Genomic DNA, 17,993 nt, shown 5'->3' with positions numbered 1-17,993 from the left:
ATTCGTTCGGCAAGCCTCGAGAATATACACCATTCAACTCTTTGGATAAGCAAATATCAAAACAAAAAATACAGATATCCTCTATGTATACAACGAGCTTTGCTCCAGTTCTTTTTTAATTTTTATTTTATCTTTAGCTTACTCAGGTGACCAATCTCTATTTGCCTTTGTCCGTTCAGCGTTGTAAGTAAAGCCATCAAAATTAATATCAGAAATCTTCTTTACTCCTACATTGTAGATACTTTAAAGTAAAACTGTTTGCTTGATTTTAATTCGCAATGAGACCTTTACCAAAGTATGAAATTCATGGCCCTTACATGCAAGTTCATCCTTCAAGCTGACTAGCCACTCTAGGATCATACATTGTTAATCAAACTATATAACTTCTTGACAGATTCTTGATGTTAGATATAATGCAATATGATACATTACTAGTATCTTGTGAATACTAGTATCTCTTTCGATAATAAACACTTATGTGGAGTGGAGTACTTGACAATTGTAATTATACATTCCAAAAATAAATGACAATAACTTATTTCACTGCAATATTACCTTAGGGTCAGGAGCCATGATTTTAACACAACTGGACTTACACTATAGGAAAATGCTTATTTAATAGCTACATACAGGCCAGAAGATTTATACCTACGTACTATACATTAAAATTTATCCGATCCCCGAGGGTCATGATTTGACGAAACAATTTCAGTACACGAGGATTCTTGACTATCAATATAACTAAGTGTGGTTCTGCTCTGCTTTAGAAGATTTTTAATATACATAGTTTTCTTATATAATTTTAATATACATATAGTTAAGCTTTCTTATATATTTTCATACAAAACTTTATTCTGTAAATGCAGTCCCAGCAGGGATCACGATAGGCTAAGATTTCATATACATGTATCTTTTGTTTTTCTTGGCAGGGTTCTCGATAAGATTTTTATACAACTTAACCCATATTCATTTGTTTTCTTTATCTTCCCTGAAATAGAGGTTATCGTCCATTTGCTAAAATCCAAATTCCCTTAAACCAAGAATACATTGTGTCAATGAAGATGAGCGAACAAGGCTTGCATAATGCCTATTACTTCAAATGTTTTAAAAAGTCATATTCAATTTGTTAAAGTAGTATTTAGATGAAAATTCTCATTTTTGAAAAGTATGAAATTATGATAAACAAAACCTCTGCCGAAAATTCTTCTGGCAAATATTCAAAAAGAAAAAAAACGAAAAAGAAAAAAAGAAAATGTGATATTCTTAGAATTCGAACCCAAGCAATAAAAATCCTGTGTATCAATTTTCGCCTTCGAGACTTACACGCTAAACACTAGCTATACCGCTCCTAAAAATCAAGTTTGTGATATGACCCTTGACTAAATGGACTATTATATTTCTCGGGAAGATACGAATGTTGTGTCATAAAAGCGTATTTTTAAGGTACAGTGGGTCTTTGCTCCATGCAACCGAAGAATGTATATTTTATTTTTTTTACGCATACTTTGAATAAAATCTTTTAAAAAATGAATCGAAGACCCACTCATATGGAAAAAAATGTTTTAGTACGTAGAATTGATATTTTGCCCTCGTTGGTGTATGTATGCGATTTCATAGACGAATAGTTTCAATCTTTATGAGATTGTTGAGATTTGTGGAGATTACACATAAAGTGTTCCATAATGTTAAATGAATATCAAAGAAAATTTGTCTTTTAATTGAGATTTAATTTTTCACTTCTTCATTTGTCACACAATAGGCATTTTGCTCGCATTGTTCGCCCATCCTCCTTAATTGAAATTCTTTTGTTGACTTCTGGAAAATTTAAAATAAAAAAAGAAAAGTGTATTGGCGACAATCTAAAGGAAAAACGACTGAAAGAAAATTTTGATCAAGAAGCTTTCTTGACCAATTTGCTCTAGTTACTTAAAAATGATCATACTATCATTCCAATAACAGCGTCTCACTTTTTTTGATGGAGAGTGCTAAAGTTTGAAATGTTGATCATATTTTTCATCGATTGAATGTTTGCTTTCAATGAAATGAATACTACTTTGTATATAAAAGAGAGAACCCAGCAATACACTGACAATGACGAATCGCATTGAATAATTGTTTAAGAGTACAGCATTTGTAATAAACAGTAACACCTGGTCAGTCAAAGCCAAATGCTGGCTTCTCTGTTCATATGCAAAGTAGTATATACTTCATTGAAATCAAACATCTAATCTATAAGAAAAATGGTGATAAACATTTAAAACTTTAGCACGCTCCATTAAACAAATTGACAAGCTGCTATTGAAATGATAGCACCATATGTTGTCAGACATACGATGCAGTGTGCTTGCATTTCAGAATTTATGTCTTATGGGTTATTAAAAGTAATGATTTTATGTTTGCATAAAGCTTCAGGATCAATTCATGAAAATCAATATAAGTCACATGATTTTTAAAAAAAAAATCTATGCTGTGGATAGATATCCAGTTAAAAACGGGGTAAATATAATATAATATCTCATAGATACTTTATCATAATGCATGATGTCTTATTTTTATTCGTTTAATACTGCCTTTCGAAAAATTAATTTATCCGTAGAAATATGTATTTGTGGCGATTTAAAGTAAATGTAAATAACTTAACGATTTAGCTTTTTTTAATTATGATTTAGAGCATGTTTTAAAAGAAGATTAGCAAACAAGGCGAGTGAAATGCCTATGGAGCGACAAACATAAAGGTGAAAATTATATCTCAATTATAACAACATCTTCTTTGATATTTCATCTAACATTAAATTACACTTTATGTAGAATTTCCACAATTTGCAAAAATCTCTCAAAGATTGAAATGATTTTCCTGGTATGAAATTGCATACACACAATAAAGAGAGCAAAAGGATCATTTTCTCATACTATTACACAATTTTTTCGATAGGAGTGGGTCTTAACTCCATTTTTTAAAAAGTTTATCATCAAAGTTTGTGTAAAAATATCCATTTTTTTTTTGTTAACAAAAACGTGGAGCAAAGACCTACTAAACCTTAAAAATACACTTTTATGACAAAACATTCGCATCTTTCCGAGAAATACTTGAAGTCCATTTTGTCAAGGGTCATATCACAAACATGATTTAAATGACACTTAATTCTTCAACAGCTGCGTAGGGTAGTGGTCAGCGGGTGAGGCTCAAAGGAAATTTTATTTCAAGGGTTCGAACCCCAAAAATACCACCTTGTTTTTTATTAACATAATCGTAATCACCGGTTGTTTCATTGATAAAATATAGCGTTAACGATCACTCAAAATTTCGAAGAAATGTAGCGGTAATGAGTTGATTTTTTTTTTTTTGCAACGTAGCGGTAAGGTTGACCTCTCCGTTATCTGAATAACAAAAGTAAGCTTTATTTAAATCTCTGTGGAGAGGACAAATTTTGTCAAAAGCTCTAGCACTCGAGACTCCATGTGACTTTCTCTACAGCAAATAAGACCCTTATAAATCTCTTTCAAACTATTCCTTAATTGAAAGGATACGGTCACAAAGGAGGTTCAAGTTTTAGAGGCAATATATGTATATATTAAAGAATTTTTTCTGAGTAATAGAAATCTTACAAAATGTCGAATTCATATGCAGTCATCAGTATGCAGTAAAAAGGGGGAGGGTCTATACTTTTTACTTCATTGTAAAGGAATTTACTTTTAAAGACCTTACTGACAACGAGGCTTCTAAATGTCGGATTATTATGAAAATGCATTTGTTTAGTGTTAAATTCGATTAAGACGTCTCTATATGAGTGAAAAATAATTCTCGAATGGGACGTTAAACAATTTACAATCAATCAATCAAATTCGATTAAATTGTTGTCTTTTTGAAAACCAGCAGGGAATTAAAGCTCTCATAGTTTTCAAAGGAGTGCTTAGGAAAGAGAAAAAGCTAAAACAGTTGCTCAGAAAAAAATTATTGACACACAGATGATCCTTTAAGCCCATGGGCCTTTTGCGTTCCGATTACGTTCAGGTTCGTTTACTTTCAAAGGAAGTTATCTCTTGCTGTGCATTTCCGCAATCATATGCAGGTATTTCACATTAGCAAGTGGGCGTCAACTTCATAAGACCTCGTATGTTGTTAATGTTTCAGTCAGGTAAGAGGTAATCCAAACATTTTGATGTACAATCTGCAGTTTCAAATACCAGTGAGATTTGAGATTTCTGGACGTAGATAGGACGTTATCTAGAACGTTATAAACAGTTAAACAACTGGTGCATTCCGATAACCTTATGACTCTGCACTGATAAAACCATATACTTGATCACCATTGTATCTCGAGTTGAAGTTTAGTATCAGTTCATAAAAGCAGATGCGAAAGTTCCATTAATCCAAACTACAAAAATACAGGTAAGAGCTGTTGACTCGGTAGAATAATTATGACCAATATTTATAGCTTTATGCACCGTGTCTATAAGATTTAGTTGTTCCTTTACTATGAACTCACCTTAGTTGTTTTCAACACACTTTTTTTAATTTTTGAAAAATAAATTGTTGTTTCAGAGTACAGAAAATCTAATTTCAAGGAATACCATAGTTTACCATCAAAGAGGATAGTGCATGAATACCTTGGTCTAACTCAGATTAATGCAGATACCTAAATAATTGCAATACAGGTTAAATTAAAAATACATGATGCAGAGAAGTAAAAGCATGCCGTTTCTTCCAAATGTTCCAAGAAGCAGGGGCAGGGGTCAAAGAAGGGGGAGGAGAAGAGGAGCAGGTTGGTCAAATCCCAGCGCCCAGTGTACATGTGATGATAGTGACAATGGGTTGCCCTCGAGCAGTGACAACAATTACTATCACCAGACTCGCCCTCCCAAAAGAAGCATAAGTCGGGATGAAGACAGTTGGAGTTCTTCAGAGTTGCCCATTTTCGATTTTTTAGTAAAATCGGTAGGCGGTAGTGCCAGTGTTTCAAGATTAAAGGAGGACTTTTACGACCTGCAATCTAATTTTGACGAGTGGATCTTGGACCACAAGGAAAGGCTACTTGTCTACAAACAAGAAAACTCCCCTCCACTTTACATTGGGCCTTTCCTCAAGGAAGCCACTCTTTGTGCAGATCACATGGAACAAAATAGCATTTGTGACCGAGTGAACTGTAACCAATTTCATATTTGCAAATTCTATCTGAATGGTTGGTGCAGACTTGGATATAAATGCAGAAAAGGACATGGCTTTGAAGATGCGCACAATGGGAGATTAAAAGAAAAGCTTGGATTATCCAAATATACCAATAAGGAAATGAAAGTTATACTTCTAAATAGATACCCTCAAGTGTGTAACATTAGAGACTGCAATGCTGGGGAAGTTTGTCCATATCTTCATATTTGCTACAACTTTATCAGGAATAGATGTAATAACGATTATTGTCGTGAAGGACATTCGTTTGATACGCCACATAACAAGTGGGTACTGTCGGTATACAGAATGGAGAGATGGCCGAAGCAAAATCTATCTTTACTTAAGGTTTTGATCAACAAGCCACAAAAACCACAAAAATCACATTTTCTCCAGCTAACCAGTATTTCTTCTGCCATTTGCAAAATCGAACGTAATTATAAAATATATATATATTTTTAATATCCTACAGTGTTTTCCAGTAAAAAATGCATGTAACCTAATATATTTATCTCTCATGAGCTTTTCTGATCAAAGGTTGTCCACCTTCTTTCTGTCTCTCCGTCTGTTGTTAAAACTATTTACATTTTCGAGTTTGGTTCAACAGTGGTTCTTCTCAGGGACAACAGGGCCAAATTCCAACAAATTTGCCATTAAACATTCTTGTTGTAGAGTTGAAGAATCATGTCCGTTTTCAGGTGATATAATTTAGAAATAATGAAATAGAAAGGATTTTTAAAATATCCTCTTAAGTACAACAAAGTCAGGCAACAAAATCTTATTTGCAAGTAGAATGTATTTGTGAATTTTTTGGACAGCTGAAGAACACAGTTTTATATTGGAGTATGTAGGAAAAACTTCTCTAGAACAGAGAGTTACCACTGGTCATATTGATAAATACTAACGCCATCTTGTAGTGAAGATTGAAGATTGTTAAAATCATTAGCCACGGGGCTAAGGTTGAACTGGGGACCAACGTTTGACAGAGAAGTATACATGTATATGAAAAGACCTTATGAAAAACTGCAGAATCTCAGTTATTCATCTTGATACACTGTATGTCTGAATCCCATTGTAGTTTTTAGCTCACTTGAGTCGAAAGGGAGATAATGTAAAATAGTGAAAATGTGGTGGAATCTTTTAAAAATCTTCTCTGGAACCACTGGGCAACAAAAGATGAAACTTATGTGAAAGCTTCATTACATACTCTTAATTCAAGTCTGTTCATATCGGGGTAGGGTGGGTCACAAGAGGGGGTTGAATTTTTACATAGAAATGTATAGGAAATGTCTTTGAAAATTTTCTTCTCAAGAAAAGCAAAGCCATGTATAGACATATTGCTATGAAAGCATCCTCAAGTAGTGTAGATTCAAGTTTGTTCAAATCACGACCCCTGGGGATTAGGTGGGGCAACAATGGGGGATCACAGTTTTAAATAGAAATATATAGGGGAACATTTTAAATTTCTTCTTCTCAAGAATAGTAAAGCTATGATGTTGATATGGAAGCATCCTCAGGTAAAGTAGATTCAAGTTTATTCAAATCATGACTTCCGGGGTTGGGTGGGGCCACAATGGGGGATCAAAATTTTACACAGGAATAAATCTTTTAAAAAAATCTTCTCAAGAACAGCAAAGACATAGTAAAATTAAAATGAAAGCATCCTAAGGTTAAAGCAGATTTGTTCAAATCCTAATCCCTTGGGTAGGGAGGGACCACAATGGCCAAATGGGTGATCAAAGTTTTATAAAGGAATACATAGGAAATATCTTTAAATATCTTCTTCTCAAGAACATCAAAGCCATGATTGGTGATATTTATAAGCTCACCTGAGCTGAAAGCTCAAGTGAGCTTTTCTGATCACATTTTGTCCTTAGTCCGTCTGTCCGTCTGTCCGTCCGTCCGTCTGTAAACTTTTCACATTTTCGACTTCTTCTCCAGAACCACTGGGCCATTTTCAACCAAACTTGCCACAAAGCATCCTTGGAAGAAGGGGGTTCAAGTTTGTTCAAATGAAAGGCCATGCCCTCTTCCAAGGGGAGATAATTAAGAATAAGTGAAAATTTGGTGTCTTTTTTTAAAAAATCTTCTTCTCAAGAACCATTGGGCCAGAGAAGTTGAAACTTATGGGAAACCTGCATTACATAGTGTAGATTCAAGTTTGTTCAAATCATGACCCCCGGGGGTCGGGTGGGGCCACAATGGGGGATCAAAGTTTTACATAGGAATATATAGGAAAATTCTTTAAAAATCTTCTTCTCAAGAACAACAAAGCCACAATTAGTCATATTGATATGAAATCATCCTCAGGTAATGTAGATTCAAGTTTGTTCAAATCATGACCCCCGGGGGTAGGGTGGGGCCACAATGGGGGATCAAAGTTTTACATAGGAATATATAGGAAAATTCTTTGAAAAATCTTCTTCTCAAGAACAGCAAAGCCATGATTTGTCATATTGATATGAAATCATCCTCAGGTAGTGTAGATTTAAGTTTGTTCAAATCATGACCCCCGGGGGTCGGGTGGGGCCACAATGGGGGATCAAAGTTTTACATAGGAAAATTCTTTAAAAATCTTCTTCTCAAGAACAACAAAGCCACAATTAGTCATATTGATATGAAATCATCCTCAGGTAGTGTAGATTTAAGTTTGTTCAAATCATGACCCCTGGGGGTAGGGTGGGGCCACAATAGGGGATCAAAGTTTTACATAGGAATATATAGGAAAATTCTTTAAAAATCTTTTTCTCAAGAACAACAAAGCCACAATTAGTCATTCTGATATGGAATCATCCTCAGGTAATGTAGATTCAAGTTTGTTCAAATCATGACCCCCGGGGGTAGGGTGGGGCCACAATGGGGGATCAAAGTTTTACATAGGAATATATAGGAAAATTCTTTAAAAATCTTTTTCTCAAGAACAACAAAGCCACAATTAGTCATTCTGATATGGAATCATCCTCAGGTAATGTAGATTCAAGTTTGTTCAAATCATGACCCCCGGGGGTAGGGTGGGGCCACAATAGGGGATCAAAGTTTTACATAGGAATATATAGGAAAATTCTTTAAAAATCTTTTTCTCAAGAACAACAAAGCCACAATTAGTCATTTTGATATGGAATCATCCTCAGGTAATGTAGATTCAAGTTTGTTCAAATCATGACCCCCGGGGTTAGGGTGGAGCCACAATGGGGGATCAAAGTTTTACATAGGAATATATAGGAAAATTCTTTAAAAATCTTCTTCTCAAGAACAACAAAGCCACAATTAGTCATATTGATATGGAATCATCCTTAGGTAGTGTAGATTCAAATTTGTCGAAATCAAGAACCCCGGGGGTAGGGTGGGTCCACAATGGGGGATCAAAGTTTTACATAGGAATAAATAGGAAAAATCTTTTAATATCTTTTAAAGAACAGGAAAGCCGTGATTAGTCATTTTGATATTGAAGCATCCCCAAGTATTGTAGATTCAAGTTTGTTCAAGGCATCCTCCAGTAGTAGGGTGGGGCCATAATCGGGGATCAAAGTTTAACAAAAGAATATATATAAGAAATATCTTAAAAAATCTTCTTCTCAAGAACAACAAAGCCATAATTAGTCATATTGATATGGAAGCATCCTTAGGTAGTGTATATTCAAGTTTGTTCAAATCTTGAACCCCCCCCCCCTCCCTTCCTTCCCCCAGGGTAGGATGGCAGACATCTTTAAAATTCCGTTTCAAGAACAGCAAAACCATGATTAGTTATATGAATATAGAAGCATCCTCAGAAAGTTTAGATTCAATTTCATTCAAAACATGGCAAATGGGGGTAGGTTATGCCTAGAACAGTTGATCAAAGCTTTACGTATGAATATATAGAAGAAGAAATCTGCTGACAAAGAACAGCAGGGCCATATTGACTCAGGTGAGCGTTGTGGCCCATGGGCCTCTTGTTTGGAAGCATCCTCACGTAGTTCAGATTCAAATTTGTTCAAATCATGACCCCCATGGGTAGGGAGAGGACACAATTTGCAATCAAACTTTTACATACGAAGACATAGGAAAAATCTTTTATAATCATCTTTCAAGTACAGCAAAGTAATAATTAGTTATATTTACATGGAAGCACCCTCAGGTAGTGTAGATTCAAGTTTGTTAAAATCATGACTCCTGGAGTTGGGAGAGGCCACAATGGGTGATCAAAGTTATACATATGAATATACATATGCATAGGAAAAATCATTAAAAAACTTCTCATCAAGAACAGCAAAGCCATGATTAGTCATATTAATTAAGAAGCATCCTCAGATAGTGTAGATTCAAGAGTGTTCTTAATCATGCCTCCTCCCCCCACTTTTATATTTTAACCTTTCAAAACTTACTTGACTTTTCCCCAAGCCATAGTGCTCAGATGAGCGAGGTGGCCCATGGGCCTCTTGTTTAGTTGAGTTGTTGCCTACGGGCTGAAAAGGAGATCAATGTACAATATGATGTATATAGAGAAATTCATTGTATATCGATATCCATGCTAAGATTCAAGTTTGGTGAAGTTGAAGTCTAAGGAGAAGAGAATGACCAAAATGGGATCATAGTTTTCATTATACACTTATTTCATGACTACGAGGGGAACAGTCAAACTGTTGTCCCGAGGTAATGGGGAAGACCTGGGAAACTGTTGCCCGAGGCCGAAGGCCGAGGGCAACAGTTTCCCAGGTCTTCCCCATTACCTCGGGACAACAGTTTGACTGTTTCCCGAGTTGTCATGAAATAAGTGTTTTATTACCTAACCTACTATATAATTTCTTAAAGTAATGATATCGACTTAATAATCAATGGCTTTTAAAATACATTGACAAAAGTTTGTATTATTTTTTAAAACCCAAACTAAACAAGTTGAATATTAATCAAATATTCACACCGATTGGTGTAAAATCAGAAAAATTAATGGGTGTGATATTATCATGCACTAATAAATTGAAAAAAAAAAAAAACAACATGTAGTAAACAACATAATGATGTCTTGAAGATTTGAATATTGCACGTTTATGGCAAAGATCTATACTGAATGAAAGGGGCCTACATTTTTCCCAAACTACCCTCAGAAAAGGTGTTCATGGCCTCTTCTTTGAAATGATATTAAATTGAATATATATTTAACTTGGTATCAGGTTTACTTTTCAGATGATAATTTCAAATTGAATAAAAATGCTTCAATTTATACATAATTCAATATTATAGCTGTAAAGTACGGGAAATTAACTAGTATGACGTCATAATGGAACAGTTCAGCCATGCAACAGTTCATTCTGTGACCGGGTAAACAGTTTTGACTGTTTCATGATTTGCAAAAACAGTAAAAAGAATCAGGAAACAGTTCAAACAATTTATAAAGTAGGTTAGGTAATAAAAGAATATAATACATGTAGATTTTTTCTTTAATTCTAAGGCTCTTAGGAGTGCATTGGGTCCATGGCCTCTTAATTTTCTTTTATCCAGAGGAACAATCACTAAACAGTGTGAAAAGACCGGATGCCCATAAGGTACACATTTGTTTGAGTGGTTTGACAGGGGGCTGTCAGGAAAGGGACTGTGATAAACACCACACCCGGCTCCCCTACCTCTGGCAGATCCGTATCTATGGAGACTGGGTCAGCTTTGATGACGAAGAAAACCAGAAACTGGAAAAAAGTTACTGCAGTCTAGAGGACACGGTAGTTGCAAAGGTACGTGCTTGCCTTATTTAAACATGTTAATGTTATTTTCAAGAAGTCTTCTTTGAAAATCAGCTACCTTCACTTTACATTGACTCAGATTATGGCTCGGAATGAGAGTTTCGAAATCAGAGTGCAATTTGCAAAAGATTATGGAATCATAGAAAAGTCTGGTGGAAAACCACTAAACACATCTTGCCCGTTGGAAACACGACGACTATCTACTACTTCTTTTGCCACGGAAGACTCACCTCTGACATCGGGCTCATTCCACACTCAGTGGAGGTGGTACTTCCTAGATGACTTCCGGCGCTGGATCCTGTATGAAAAGGTTATATGGTCAATAACATTTATTATTTTATTTTGATTATATCTTCAATAAGATTATTTTTGCTTACCGGTATATGCAGTGCAATGTAGTATTCACAATTTAGTACTGAAATGAAAAAAAAAATCTGAAAAGTAATGTACATGTATCTACTCGTAGTCTATGTTTAACATACTGGAAGGATAGATAGTAAAAATTTGTTTCTTATATTAGGATGAATTTCAATACACATTAGAAAAGAAATACATAATGGGACAAAAAAATTACCTATTCACCCGACGAAATCACAGACACCAATACAGGATTGAATTCGTCGACTGGACACAGCTAAACTATGTCACCTCCAAACTTCGCTTGATTGCAAGACGACCGAAATTTGTGTGCCTCTCTGATGTTTTAACAAAGTCATTGTAAGTAAGCTGGTCAATTCTTGCATTATCGACCGTCCTCTGACAGCAAAAGTATTTGAGAAGGGCTTAAATTAGGACTGATCTGATAAAGCTTCTGCACACATCATCAACTGTGCGATCCCTTGGAAACAACTGTATTAATATTCCATTCCAGAATTTACTCTCTTCCTTAATGTCATCAAGATGAGTAAAAACAAAAACATGTCTATGACGATCAGATGTTTTTGCAATGGTTCTTCTGTCATACTAGAAAAAAGAATCAATGAAAAACAATAATTTATTTGATTTTAAACTATCTTTTGGCTTTTTTAAGTGTATTTTGATTTTCTATATTTCGACTCTTTTCAGCTTTCAATCAATATACAAAGATTTTATACAGATATATTTTTTTTTAATTATTTCCCACTCTTCTTCCAGTCCTAAGTTTCTGAATGTACCTGCACTTGAACCACACCCTCAGGTGTGGGATCCAATGGATATAACGCATGACTTTGAATGGGTTGACCTAGATAAAACAACACCAGAATTCAAAGAGATAAAGAGTTCTTTCTTCAAGACACTTTGTGAAAACCGTTTTCAGATCTGCAATATCTACCGCATTCAGAATCTGGTGCTTTGGAAAGAATATGAAATGTAAGTTTTCCTTATCTGCATCTATTTATGATGCTTTTGATGCCATTTCTACATACATAATATTTAAATGAATAAATATGATAACAAGTAAGTAGCTGACACTTATATTAAAATCATCTTTGTCAGCAGTTGATTCTTGTTGATCATCGGTGTGTACACCAGTTTATTCGAAGTATTGAAAATCAGTCCTTATTTAGAAAAGACTGTCAGTCAACAAAATCTAAGCTTCGGTAATTCATTGTTTGAATGCAGTTACCACTTCGGACCTATTTCACTGCATACTACGTATTAATTTACAAAATAGAAAGTTTACACAATTGTTCGAATAGTCTATTATTGTGATAGTAATTCAATTGAATTTTTGCAGGAAAAAATCAAATATGGAAAGAGTTCTCGCTAAAAAGGAGAGTAGTGTTGATGAAAGAAGTCTCTTTCACGGTACTGATTCAGTTGACACTTGTTATGGTATATGTACCAATAATTTTGACTTTCGACTCAGCGGGAAAAATGCAACTGTATACGGGAAAGGGTCGTACTTTGCAGTATCAGCAGCTTATAGTAATTGCTACACAGAAGGGTGCACTCGATTTATGTTTAAAGCTAGAGTTCTGATTGGGAAATATACCAACGGGAGAGAGGGCATTACCTGTCCTCCAACAATTCCTAGACAAGGCCACACGAGATACGATTCCTGTGTTGACAATATCAGAAACCCTTCTATTTTTGTTATTTTTGACAGGAACCAGTGCTATCCAGAGTTTTTGATTGCATATAAAGAACACAATTGAAGGGTGGTTCTTGGTATACTAGTATCTTTGATGCTTTTTTTATAAACGGAAGTGCAATAAGGATTTGTACATGTGTATACTAGTAATTTGCATGACACAATCAGCATATGTAATTTGTCATAAAAACAGTCTGTTTTTTTGTTGTTTAAATGTGGTGATGCATCATTTTCAGATATGTGAAATGTCATTTAAGCTGTAATTTGTAATTATTAGAATCAAGTAGTTGAGTACAAAACTGATTAACTTCCGAAAATGAGAACAAGCACAGATGTCTTTACTTTGAAGAAATGTTAAAATTGCTCTCATGATTCACCCTGGGCACTTCAAAGTGGACAATTTCTCCACTCCAGATATTCCTCATATATTTACATCCAATAAATAATTACTCCTTTATTTCTAAATAAAACCATTGCGGTTTATCAGTTTATGAACAACACTATAGGCATATCACCTGTACAGATTTATTGATCAGTGGCTGTTCCATCAATGAAACGTACTCTGACGTGCATATCAATAATTAATCTTCTTAATTCTACTTTAAATGATTATTTATACAGATATTAATATAAACAATAAAATGTCTTTCTTTGGTTAGTACGGGAGTTAACGTCGCAGCTATTGCAGAAAAATAGCGCGGGTTATATATTTTTTTCTGCAACAGCTGCGACATTTACTCCCGTACTAACAACCAAAGAAAGCATTTTATTGTTTAAGTACATGTATGTCTTACAATATCATGCCCAGGTCAAAACACTTCAATTAATTGGAAAATTTCGTAATTTATTGCTCATGATGGTGTATTGTGATCCTGTATCGAAGGTCAAGGTCACCAGGAAATGGAATCATTATTGGGCCACAACTCTCGAATCCTGAATTGGTATGGGTTCCTACTTGAGTATGTCCATGAACTTCAGGTGTTTCATGATCTATATAGATTATATAATTAGCCACATCTTTATGGCTGAAGCGTGCTTCATGAAATATGCCTACGTGACAGGTCTGTGTGATTTACACACCAATCACTCACACAAAACTTAAAAACATTCCTTAATAATTGTTGCATCTTTTGCATTGTTGCATCTTTTTTTTAAAACTTCCCAAATTATCATTATCTGTGCGGTTTTTTTATTATTCATAGATACATGTATGTACTAGTAACCAACCTAAACTTATTAAATTATATGTGTCCTTACTTTGTGATGAATTTTACTGGATTCCGGAAAACCCTCTTTGTCCCGGTTGGGTTTGGTTTCACAATGGTGTATTCATGCAGTGTATTTTGTGTTCTTTTATATGTATCTGAATATGATGATTTAAAATTAAACCAAAAATCGCTGCTATAAGGATTTTAAAAAAAAATTCTTCCATTTCATTGGTTTCAGCAAACTTACAGAGGCATTTCAAAGATAAATATTATCTCGCTGCGTCTTTTGAAAATAACAAACACATACCCTACGGACATACTGTCACTGCTTGTTAGATATAATATTTAGTAAATTAAAGCACCTTCTCTTGGTCAGTTTTTTTTTTTTTTTTTTTTTTTTTTTTTTTTTGACGAAATTGTGCAATTCTTTGTGTTCATCATCCAACGATATTTCATCAAACAATAATTATTATCAAACTATATAAATATTGTTTTACCAAAAAGGCAAATTTATAGGCACAGGATATGACAAAATCACAAAATTTCAAGTTATTATTTAAATTGTTCATAGCAAGGAGATCACCTTAAGAATACCCCTTCCCCCATATCCCAATTTTTTCACAGAAATTCAAATAGAAGCATAAAATAAAAACTGAAAGCTCAAAACTTCAAAAATCTTTGTTTTCCATCCTTTATGTACACTTGTGACGTCATATTTAGATTTAATGACGTTGTATACTATGGAGCGCTAGCTCTGCTGTTACCAAAAGATGTATTTTCTCATATATATATTTATATTCTCCTATATAACTAACGCAGTATGTAAAAGTATTGGCATTGAATCAACTCTTTGAAATGTAATTATTGCAATTAATATATCATGCGAAGTGAAGAAGACATAGAACTGAAGAACTGGTGGCCTTTTAGGCAATGCCGGTTAAATCCAAAATTGCCAGTTATTGCCAACTATAGTTGCGGCTGCATTATTCACACAGGCGCACGCACTTATTCAATTACATTCTCTTTCCAGAGTAGTCTTCCGCTACACCCCTTGAACGCTCGTTGTACAAGATTTTAAAAATTGAAGATGTAGAATTCAAATCATAATAAATTAATGTAACTATCAATGAAGATGATATTTTATCATTTATTTTAATTCTATCATCGCTTAAAACGATTACAAACTTAATTTAATTTTTTACCATTTATATGTTTCCGAAGAATCTTGTATATCAAGCGTTGACAGATATGTATTTGGGAGCGTAGCGGGAACAACTCTTGATATAGAGAATGATCCAATTAGTTCCACAAATGTTCAACACTGTGATTCGCTTATGAGTCAACCGTAGCATTTGTTGTATGCGTCTTAGCGCTGTCACGCTGAACAATTTCCCTTCCGGTTAACGTATTAATGACTAGATGAATGTGAGATTGAGAGATTTTATATCGGTACCTTTGTGTCGTTAAATTGCCTTGAATGTGAACCAGCTGTTTTCTTTGGTTGTATGAAATCGTGTCCCACACCATAACACTGCCGTCGCCGAATCTGTCAATTTGTACCACATAGCTAAGTACTGCTGAAACATTCATTTTGTCGTCTGTAAACACTCAAATACGACTATCTGATCTCGATGTTGAAGCATAAATCCTTTCTTCGCCAGTTCTTCCGGGTCAATTTGCAAACTGTGTTGCACCAGCTGACCAAAGTATGTCGTCTCATCAGGATAGGGTCAAAATAAAGTCGTCTGTGTAAGTAACTCTTTAGTGAGGAAAAAAATAGTGTGCAGTCAATTTTAGCTTAATAAGGCTCATACATTTTTGACGAATTATGCAAAATTATGAAGAAAAAAATTCTTGAGATACTAAGCAAGATGTAATTCAAGGATCTTGAAAACGAGAATAATTTATGAAATCATCTAGACAAAATGTTCAACTTAATCTTCGCGCATTTGTGAAATCACCACCAACGTCTATACAATTAAATTTTAATTTGAAAACGTATGAAGAAACTGCAAACAATTCTGCATTTTATGATCTTATAAACATCCATAAAGTAAATGATCTACATTTTACAAAAAAGTTTCATTTTTTCAAAAAGCGTGGTTGTTATTTACTGTAGTGAAATCCGTCAATGTGTGAGAAAATAGTATATTTTAGTCTTCCTTGCACACCTTACATAAAAGTCAGGCTCCAAACTGATACACATGTATCTATCTATAGGCTACATGCAAATGTTGTTCTACAATATGTAGGTAGGTATATGATGCAAAGCATTTCGGAAGGATACTCTGGAATCATTTTAATATTCGTGGGGGTCAATGTTCGTGGGCATGCAAAATTTTACTTGTTCGTGGGGACGTAATTCCGTGGGTTACTCGTTTATCAAGGGGTCCAGTCTAATTCCCTTTGCAAAGGTTCTTTGCAACAGAGAAAATGGCGGAGTCGAAGACTGGAAAGAAGGTCAGTAAACATCACGGAATAGGCTAATTTAATGATTCGCGCATTTAGTTCGGTAGTCCGATATATCTGATGTTAACGATTTGATATTTTACGTGCCTGAAAATGAAGGCATTTTTGTAGAAATTATAACAGGAAAGGGAGAGGTGGAAATCAAGGAAAATCTAGAGGTGGATCTCATGGAAATCACTACCTACCTACATTATTTTTTTTTTAGGTGTAACCGGAACCACACATTTTTTTTTTTTGACCTAAAATATTAATTCTACGTTATTTATTTATTTTTTGGAATTTCCATATGGAATACATTGTAACTGTGTGCTAGAAGAATAATTTATGAAAGAAAACGAATAAAAATATCCTTGGACCAGATGTGTATATTCCGGGGGTGAGGATGGTCCTGTCCCTGTCCACAAGCACTGTAGGCAAAACAGCTAAACTTTGCGAAAAATGAAGGCATTTTTTTTTTTTAGAAATTATGAGTGACAGGAAAGGGAGAGGTGGAAATCAGGGAAAATCCAGAGGTGGATCTCATGGAAAACAGAGTGGTGGACATTCAGGAAACACGAGGGGTGGATCACAAGGCGGCAGTAAATTTGCTAGGGGAGATAGTCATGGTCATCCTAGAGGAGGACATCGTAAGTCATTGTATAAAGCAATACGATTCATTACAATCAATCATGATCAATAAAGTACATAATTATATACTTATTAGCTTAGTACAAACACAGGCATAGGTAGACACCCCCTTCCCCCGCCCTCTGAGTTTTTTTTAAAAGATTCTTGCATGCAACTTCATAAGCGAAAAGCAAAATTCACGCTCACAATTGAACTGTTTGACGGTAGTAGCTGTTGGAATGCCTTTTCCATTAATTGTAACTTACCGGACGGATAATGCAGGGAATTTGAAATATAAATCACATTTGCTGACATTAAGACAGGGATTTAAAAAAGATGTAACACTTGCCCGAACAAAATACTACATGCATCTTGACATGTGCAGCAAGAATATATATATGGAACATAAGAGCACAGGCACTTGAGGAATGGTTGGTGCAACCCCCCCCCCCCCCCCTTTCAGAGAATTTTTGTGTCGCCTGCAGAGCAGAGCGTTTATATCAGGTATACCGATCCCGATGTATTTTCATAGATGGATTGAACATGCATTCATCGTTTTAAAATGAAAAATAAATATTTCTAATATGTTATTTCAATTTCATTATTCACTCTTGCTTTGAAGGTGGGGAGTCATGTTTCTATTTGAATGTCATGTAATTTTTAAAAACCTTTTTGGTCAATTAGACAGAAATAAAGTATCAAATTGTTTCAGAACAAAGGAATATGTATCATGAAAAATGTATAGTATTATATAAGAA

At 34.6% G+C, this 17,993-nt stretch overlaps 1 protein-coding gene across 1 annotated transcript; it reads left to right on the top strand.

Moving 5' to 3' along the window:
• The first annotated feature begins 4,138 nt into the window (after window positions 1-4,138).
• Window positions 4,139-13,619, top strand: LOC133197524 (protein mono-ADP-ribosyltransferase PARP12-like). Its single transcript, XM_061333603.1, has 7 exons — window positions 4,139-4,390; window positions 4,544-5,597; window positions 10,643-10,869; window positions 10,958-11,188; window positions 11,399-11,595; window positions 12,013-12,228; window positions 12,596-13,619. The coding sequence occupies exons 2-7, from the start codon at window positions 4,673-4,675 to the stop codon at window positions 13,014-13,016; spliced, it is 2,217 nt and encodes a 738-aa protein (XP_061189587.1). The 5' UTR covers window positions 4,139-4,390; window positions 4,544-4,672; the 3' UTR covers window positions 13,017-13,619.
• The last annotated feature ends 4,374 nt before the right edge of the window (window positions 13,620-17,993 follow it).

This window comes from Saccostrea echinata, unplaced genomic scaffold (genome assembly GCF_033153115.1).
Source record: "Saccostrea echinata isolate AGI-Se365-2 ecotype Australia unplaced genomic scaffold, CSIRO_AGI_Sech_v1 ptg000030l, whole genome shotgun sequence".
NCBI lineage: Eukaryota > Metazoa > Mollusca > Bivalvia > Ostreida > Ostreidae > Saccostrea > Saccostrea echinata.
The sequence above is the reverse complement of the archived record's forward strand: the minus strand, read 5'-3'. Positions and strand labels throughout refer to the sequence as shown.